The 9,160-nt window shown below is 40.9% G+C and overlaps 1 protein-coding gene across 1 annotated transcript in view; it reads right to left on the bottom strand.

Annotated features, from left to right (window-relative positions):
* Nucleotides 1-7,937, bottom strand: part of ABLIM1 (actin binding LIM protein 1) — a 257,200-nt gene extending 249,263 nt beyond the window's left edge. The window contains exon 1 of the mRNA XM_023206652.2: nucleotides 7,223-7,937. Coding sequence (XP_023062420.2) covers nucleotides 7,223-7,268 — 46 coding nt within the window. The 5' untranslated portion in view covers nucleotides 7,269-7,937. The remainder of the gene's footprint in view (nucleotides 1-7,222) is intronic.
* Nucleotides 7,938-9,160: the final 1,223 nt, after the last annotated feature.

The following is a 9,160-nucleotide window of genomic DNA, read 5'->3' as shown; positions in this document are numbered from 1 at the left end:
AGAAAGAAAGAAAGAAAGAAAGAAAGAAAGAAAGAAAGAAAGAAAGAAAGAAAGAAAGAAAGAAAGGAAGAAAGGAAGAAAGGAAGAAAGGAAAGGAAAGGAAAGGAAAGGAGGGAGGGAGGAAGGAAGGAAGGAAAGAAAGAGAGAAAGAGAGAGAGAAAGAAAGAGAAAGAGAGAGAAAGGAAGGAAGGAAGGAAAGAAAAGAAAAGAAAGAAAGAGAGAGAGAGAAAGAGAGAAAGAAAGCAGCAGCATAACACCAACCATATGGCTGATCAAACCTAAAATCTTACTATGTGGCTCTTTACGGAAAAAGTGTGCTGCCCGCTCTTCTGAGGGCTTGGCAGACTCCTGTTGTTTACTGTTAATTTTCTGCCCACCAAACAGGCCAAATTAGAAACATCTTAAACTTTGCTGGGAGTGGTGGCTCATGTCTGCAATCCCAGCACTTTGGGAGGCCTAGGCGAGTGGATCACCTGAGGTCGGGAGTTCAAGACCAGCCTGACCAACATGGAGAAACCTTGCCTCTACTAAAAATACAAAATTAGCCAGGTGTGGTGGCACGTGCCTGTGGTCCCAGCTACTTGGGAAGCTGAGGCAGGAGAATTGCTTGAACCCTGGAGGTGGAGATTGCAGTGAGCCGAGATCGTGCCGTTGCACTCCAGCCTGGGCAACAAGAATGAAACTCCATCTCAAAAAAAAAAAAGAAAGAAAAGAAAAAAAAGAAATATCTTAAACCTTTTAATAAATTGCATGTTTATTCAACCGTGAAATACAAAAATGCAGAATGTCTCATTGGGAAAAGCCACATTCTGGAACAGAAATGTTCCAGTTTTGGTCATCCTAAGAAGTCAGGCCTGAAAAACTCTACACTACTTGGCTCTCTCATTTCTTTGTCTCCCATTCATGCGAGAAGACACTATCTGCCTTTTAAAACTAGGAATATGCATTACTTTGATGAAAAGAAAATAGATAAATAAAACAGCTAATAGTTGTTATTCCCGAAGTTTGGGCAGCGGTCAAAGGGAGCTTTTGCCTCTCATGTAGTGTTTGAAATTTTTACAATGAAAGCCTATTCTTGTATGATTTGTATAATTAAAAATAAGCAAAACACTCAGACATAAAACTAAAATAAAATTACCAAACTAGAATCGAGGCCTCGGATTCATAGCACTATTCAATGATATAAATAATTTGTAAGAATCTGAATCTCCCAGATGGAACTCTAATTGCCAATTATATAACCCATTCATTATTATGTGGGAGGCACTGTGCCATGAGTCTTATAGATATTCTCACTTCATCCTCACAGTCGTATAAAGCAGACAGTATTGTTATCTCTATTTTACAGATGTGGAAACTGAGGCTTAGAGAAGTTGAGAAATTTGGCCAAGGTTATCCAAGCTAGTAGGTATCCAAGCTGCCATCTGACCAAATCTCTCTGCTTCTAGAGCTCAAGTACTTCACCAGTGTATCATTCTCAAAAGGAGCATGCTTTCCTTCTACAAGTCCATAATTACGCATTTATATTTGTTAAAATCACTTCGAAATTTACCAAAGAACAATCATGTTAACAAGGGGAAAATATATCCCGAATCCTCTGTGGCTCTGGCAGTGAGGAAGGGGCAGAAATGGTTTCTGAGGACAAGAGGCACCCTTCCTTCATACTGCTGCCACGGTGAGAAGTGACCCATGCTCAGATCTGCCCCTTGTAGCCAGCAAGGTCACCTATATCCCGAAGGATACCCCGGGCCTTCCCTAGCCAGCGTTCTAACATCTTTAGATGATGACATCCTCTCACATCATTTATCCTAACACTTGCATTCTCCATTCTACTCAGGTCATTACATAATGTCTCATGTTGGTTAGTTGCCCATATATGCCAGTGGACCTTCCAGGATTATCATTCTAAATGACAGAGATTTATTCTGAACGGTACCTAACATGGTGCCTGCCACTTGTTGAAAAGTGCTTGTACATTCCTATACACCAATAATAGACAAACAGAGAGCCAAATCATGAGTGAACTCCCATTCACAATTGCTTCAAAGAGAATAAAATACCTTGGAATCCAACTTACAAGGGATGTGAAGGACCTCTTCAAGGAGAACTACAAACCACTGCTCAGTGAAATAAAAGAGGACACAGACAAATGGAAGAACATTCCACTCTCATGGATAGGAAGAATCAATATCATGAAAATGGCCATACTGCCCAAGGTAATTTAGAGATTCAATGCCATTCCCATCAAGCTACCAATGACTTTCTTCACAGAATTGGAAAAAACTGCTTTAAAGTTCATATGAAACCACAAAAGAGCCCACATTGCCAAGACAATCCTAAGCCAAAAGAACAAAGCTGGAGGCATCATGATACCTGACTTCAAACTATACTACAAGGCTACAGTAACCCAAACTACATGGTACTGGTACCAAAACAGAGATATAAACCAATGGAACAGAACAGAGCTCTCAGAAATAATACCACACATCTACAGCCATCTGATCTTTGACAAACCTAAGAAAAACAAGAAATGGGGAAAGGATTCCCTATTTAATAAATGGTGCTGGGAAAACTGGCCAGCCATAAGTAGAAAGCTGAAACTGGATCCTTTCCTTACTCCTTATACGAAAGTTAATTCAAGATGGATTAGAGACTTAAATGTTAGACCTAAAACCATAAAAACCCTAGAAGAAAACCTAGGTAATATCATTCAGGACATAGGCATGGGCAAGGACTTCATGTCTAAAACACCAAAAGCAATGGCAACAAAAGCCAAAATTGACAAATGGGATCTAATTAAATTAAAGAGCTTCTGCACAGCAAAAGAAACTACCATCAGAGTGAACAGGCAACCTACAGAATGGGAGAAAATTTTTGCAATCTACTCATCTGACAAAGGGCTAATATCCAGAACCTACAAAGAACTCAAACAAATTTACAAGAAAAAACAACCCCATCAAAAAGTGAGCAAAGGATATGAATAGACATTTCTCAAAAGAAGACATGCATACAGCCAAGAGACACATGAAAAAATGCTCGTCATCACTGGCCATCAGAAAAATGCAAATCAAAACCACAGTGAGATACCATCTCACACCAGTTAGAATGGCGATCATTAAAAAGTCAGGAAGTGACTGGAGTGCTGGAGAGGATGTGGAGAAATAGGAACACTTTTACATTGTTGGTGGTACTGTAAACTAGCTCAACCATTGTGGAAGACAGTGTGGCGATTCCTCAAGGATCTAGAACTAGAAATACCATTAGCCCAGCCATCCCATTACTGGGTATATACCCAAAGGATTATAAATCATGCTGCTATAAAGACACATGCACATGTATGTTTATTGCGGCTACTCACAATAGCAAAGACTTGGAACCAACCCAAATGCCTATCAATGATAGACTGGATTAAGAAAATTGGCACATATACACCATGGAATACTATGCAGCCATAAAAAAGGATGCGTTCATGTCCTTTGTAGGGACATGGATGAAGCTGGAAACCATCATTCTCAGCAAATTATCTCAAGGACAGAAAACCAAGCACCGCATGTTCTCACTCATAGATGAGAATTGAACAATGAGAACACTTGGACACAGGAAGGGGAACATCACACACCAGCGCCTGTTGTGGGGTGGGGGGAGTGAGGAGGGATAGCATTAGGAGACATACCTAATGTAAATGACGAGTTAATGGGTGCAGCACACCATCATGGCACCTGCATACATATGTAACAAACCTGCACATTGTGCACATGTACTCTAGAACTTAAAGTATAATAATAAAAATTTTTTAAAAATTAAAAAAAGAAAAGTGCTTGTAAATTAATTACAGCAGAATGTTAATTAACGGCTCTAATGCCAAGTACAGGGGTGGCTCCATGACTCATCAGCAGACCCTCCCTGACGAAGCTACCCATTAGAGACAGACTATTACAGTGAGAGTCACTCTAAATGTAAAAAAAAAGAGATGTGAGTGGGGCCAAGAGCCATAATCAGTGAACTGGCTGATTAATCCATGAATCTGCAGGTACATTTAGCTATTCATACAACCAGCATTACCTTATATATGGAAAATGGGGCTACCGAACCATTTAAACCATTTAATATATTTTTTAATTTTTATTTTTATCTTGAGAGAGAGAGTTTTGCTCTTGTTGCCCAGGCTGGAGTACAGTGGCACGATCTTGGCTCACTGCAACCTCCGCCTCCAGGGTTCAAGTGATTTTCCTGCCTCAGTCTCCCGAGTAGCTGGGATTATAGGCGTGTGCCACCATGCCTGGCTAATTTTGTATTTTTAGTAGAAATGAGGTTTCATCATGTTGGCGAGGCTGGTCTCGAACTCCTGACCTCAACCGATGTGCCTGCCTCAGGCTCCCAAAATTCTGGGATTATAGGTGTGAGCCATCGTGCCTGGCCTAAATCATTTAAAAATAGTCACCAGGGATGTGCTTCCCACAAAATAATGCCACCCCATTAACATGCTGGCATTTTCCCAAGAGCACTGTGTATATATACTACATCCCCTTCTAACTCTCTACACCACTTCAATTCACATGTCAGCAGGACATATGTTTCCCAGGCAAAATATTATAAAGAGAAGTAATAGAAGGCTTGGAGAATTTCTGTTCCAGGAAGATCTTCAAGGTACCCTGGTGTGGTCACAGGACTAGGGAGCCTATGACTCAGACAGAAGTTCTCAAGATTCATTCTATTGCTGACTGTTTTATGGAAATCCAGGGCCCAATTCTCCCAGCATGCTGCCTGTTCCCACTCCTTGGGCACGTTCCTGGCAATGTCATGCTCTGATTGACCCACTGGTCACCAACTGTCGCAGGGCTCATTTGCAGTGGCAGCTGTGACTGCCTTTGGAAGCAGGAAGACCTGTCTGGCATTCCCTTCTCTCATATGAAACCTAAAAGCAATGCTAATCAGCACAATGCATTTTCGCTCTTTTTGGAAATGAATAGTGATAAGTCTTATAAAATCCCAATACTCTAAGTTGCTATCCTGGCTACCACCCCAACATTTAAAGTATGTTAATGATGGAGACATACATGTCAGCAGTCAGATTTTAACATAAAATTAATGGCTGGATACCTCAAAGGCCTAAATTACTATTAATTGTATGCAAACACTAGCTCTAAGGATATCCTTTACAGCAGAAGGTTGTAAGTCACTGCATCAAAGTCCTTAAATCAACAGCCATCTAGCTAGCTAATGCTTTCAAGGTGTGCCAGGAGAGAAAGGACAGGATGATCTTCTCTTACTAAAGAGAGATGGATGAACAGCTGCAAGCTTTGCTGTTGTTTTAAAGCATCAGGGAACCAACTACTGAGAATAAGAAATAAAATGTAGAAATAAAATGTAAGCAGGGTCAGACTTGTTTATTACATATCCTTTCAAAATATCCTTTCGTTTAAAAAAAAAAAAGTTAATTAAAATGATTGCCCGTGTTCCCTACAGAGAGTACGTTTAAAACAATGCAGAGTACCAAAACCCCTTATGTTCCAAACATAAGGTGTGCCTGTTTTTAAGTCTCAGAATAATTTGCCAACTTCCAATTTAATTATGACTGAACTTCAAGTCAACTGTTGAGTGTTCTAGAGATACGGTTTCTGTAGATTCCAGCTGGTAGCAAGTGGAAAGACTCCAAATACCTTAAAAATATGCCACGGAGTAGAAGGGAGGAGAGTAGTTAAAAAACAAGGAAGAGAAAGAAAGTTGTTCTTTCTGGTTTGACCACTAAAAATATAATTAGATGTATCACTTACTCTGTTTACTTACAGTCTCTCTCCATGTAAGATTTCTTCCAAAACCTGCCCTATCTTTCTGGAAATCCAAACTAAAATCCACTCTTTGTACAGTACAAGAAAAACAGAGGACTTTAAATTCATTTAAATAAAGACATCTAGACATCTTGAGATATTCTAATTTTATCACTAGGACCCCATTCAGTTGGAAAAGACATAGCATCATAGTTTTCCACCCTAAATATATCAGGAATACATGAATGCATTTTAATTAATATGCACAGTATCCTTATTAAAATTCAGATTCTATACTTGCCGAAAGTCCAGAGTGTCAAAGAGTCGTGCGTAAACCTGAGGTGACATTATCCTTTAGAAAGAACAGGGGAGGGAAGCGTTGGAGCAGAGTTCTTGGCTACCACCCACGTGGGGCCATTGTCAACTTCAAATTTTACTATTCTAATGTTTGTCAACTTTCGTCTTTCCAGTAAACATCTAAGGCAGGTCAGTGAGGAATAGGAAACCACATTACTGGGCTTTTAAATCAGCATGGTCTTTCAAAATCATGCTCATTTACAGGAGAAAACTGTGTGGCATAAAAAGCCACCATGAATTATTCATCAGTTACAGCATGTGCCAACCTCGGATTCCTTTGTACCTCTTAACAAGTGTGTACATGTGAAGTGTAGCAGACCCGGCTCCCCAGTCCTACCAGTCCTGGGTACAAAGGCAAACCTAAGCTCACCGGAGGTCCTGCGAAACAGAGAAGAGTGGTGAGATCGGAAGTGAAGGAGGGAGGCGGCCCAGCCGATCTGCCTTATCTGGAGTTACCCACGAGTCTACTCTCCAGGAACCAAAATAAATTACACTCTCTTATCTTAAGGGGTCCAGTATCAAAGGAAACAGCAACCGATAGCCCCAGTCCCTAGGTTTCAATGGAGCAGCCTGCGAGACTGTGTGGGGCCACCCTCTGCAGCTCTGTTGGACGTGTTGGCTGTCAGTCCCTGGGGATGCTGAGCAGGACCAGCCAGGGAACTCCTGAAGCCAGCCTCACCAGGGAACAAACTCTCCCATCAAACACAACTGTAGGAAAAGCATCCTAGAGATGGCATCCAAACTCAAACAAAATGCCCAGAAATAGGATCACAGGTGTTTGCTCACAGTCACTGAAGATGCCTTTTTATGTGCTCAAAGGACCAACCTACTGTTGGATGAGTCGAGCTGGGCTCCTGCTACAAAACAGACATGTCGATTTTAACATCCTGTTACATTAAGAATATCTGTAAATACACTGACAAATAAGATGTGCATTTTATACAGATATATACTATCACAGAAATAGATTGACATTTATGATAATAAGTGTAAAACAATTTTATCAAATGGAAAAGCCCTGCATCTTTTCTCATCTTTAAAGACACGGTCGACCCCAGACAGAATATATGCTGAGTTTACGAAACAGACGGTCTAACCTTTGTAGTCTCCGATGGTGTGATGAGGGTCCATGAGCTCAGTCATTTCCAAAGGTCATTAACATGCACAAAGCTCCAGGGTTTCAGCTTTTCTTCACTAGGCATCTGGCACACAGAAAGGCTGCAACACTCCTCAAAGGAGAGGCTGGGGCCCTGGCTCTCCTCCCAGGAGTCTGTAGGCTGAACTGGACCCGAGGGAGGGGTGTGCCACCGGTGGGTGTGCCACAGCCAGCGCAGGAAGAATGGGGAGTTTCCTGAGTGAGTCTAGCTCCTTCCTCATGTACAGAGTCTACATCCCCTTCTTCTCTCGACCCTGCCCCTACCACTTCTAAAGAGACCCCTTGCAAAAGCACATCAGCTCACTGATGCCACACCCACTGAAAACACTCATTTCTGGGAAGCCACTATTAGAACACGCCAAGAATGTTCCTAGGATTTTCCTGCACTCTGCACAATCCAGAATCCAGACTTTGGTCGTTAGCATTTCACAAGAATTGAAATGCATGAAACAAAGAAAGAAAAGGATCGATTTTTCCCAAGCCTTCTGCTTCCTCTTTTTCCTTAATGAATTACTATCTCAACCAGATGGGCTTTTAATTAGTTTCTTCAATACTAGAATTTTTTAAAAAATACTATAACTTGGAGAGGCTTCTTTTACTAACAGCCTGATTATTCATTATGGCTTTGGAAACAGTTCCCTGACAAACTCCTGGTACGAGATGAGCCGTGGACTTTGAGCCTTTTTCTACTATTAGGTATACACACTGAAAACAATGACCTCATCCGGAAAGACTCAGGAAAGAGGCATATTTTTCCTTTCATCAGTAATGCCCTGATGTTGGGCCGGATTATCCACCACCCACAATCCAACTTTTCTCCCAGTTATTTGTGAACACCAGAAATTTTGCATATCGGAAAAGTCACAAAGACAGTTTAAATGGAAAAAGACCCTTAGGACAAATATCCTTGGCATCAGATACACATATTGGCTAAGAAATAGGAGGAAACTGGCATAATTGCTTTAAGTGTGAGGGTAAAACATTTAATTCCTCCAATAAAGATGTAACCAAGAGCACCCATTGTGAGATACTAATTTAATGTAAGGCCTATAATCAATCCACTGAAAAAGAAGACTATTTGAAACACACTGGCCAAATACAAAGTTTGATTAATTGAAGAGTCCCGGCTTATTTTCTTCCCCAGCTAGGTGGCTTTTTTGTTTTGTTTTGAAATGACTCGAGTAGACAGCCATCTTCATGTGTCACCCTATGTGCCCTTCCCCTGGTCCAGGCTACTGCCTGGAACTTGGTGCCTCTGATAACGTCCTCCTGACTTGGCTGTAGCACCAGGCGCCAGACAACGAATCACGACTGGATTGCTCGTTGATAAAATGCTTGCCATTTGCAGAACTGTCACGTGTCAGCTGCTGCCAAAGGCTAGTCGCATCAACTGAAATCTTCTGATTGCGCCTAATGCCTTGCATTCTCATGATAGTGATTCCATATTTTAGCCTAATGTGTTTTTTGTTAGTGTCTTGGGATTTTTACCATAAGGATGGAAGTCTTTTATCCTTGTATTTTTTTTATTCTTGTTAGCCTTCATTTAAAATGTAATGGAGGCTAGTTTTTCCTACTCCTTTAAATCTCGAAGTATTATTCCTACTTGATATTAAATGAGAGAAGAAACCAAGGGCAGAGCAACAGCTATTTTCAGGGGCTAAAATAGGGTTCTAGTTTAAAACTAACCTGCACTGCATTGGTTCCTTTCCTTTTACAAGGCAGGACAGGGGCAAAGTGGGGGAGTAGGCAATCTAATATTGAAACTTTGATTTTTTTGAACGTTAAGCAATAAAGTGATTCTTTCCTAATCATAGTCCTCCAAATTTGACTTGTGTTAGTTGAACCGCAGATAATTTGGTTGATGATTTATTATAGTCAA

This window comes from Piliocolobus tephrosceles, chromosome 9, assembly GCF_002776525.5.
Source record: "Piliocolobus tephrosceles isolate RC106 chromosome 9, ASM277652v3, whole genome shotgun sequence".
NCBI classification, from domain to species: domain Eukaryota; kingdom Metazoa; phylum Chordata; class Mammalia; order Primates; family Cercopithecidae; genus Piliocolobus; species Piliocolobus tephrosceles.
The sequence above is the reverse complement of the archived record's forward strand: the minus strand, read 5'-3'. Positions and strand labels throughout refer to the sequence as shown.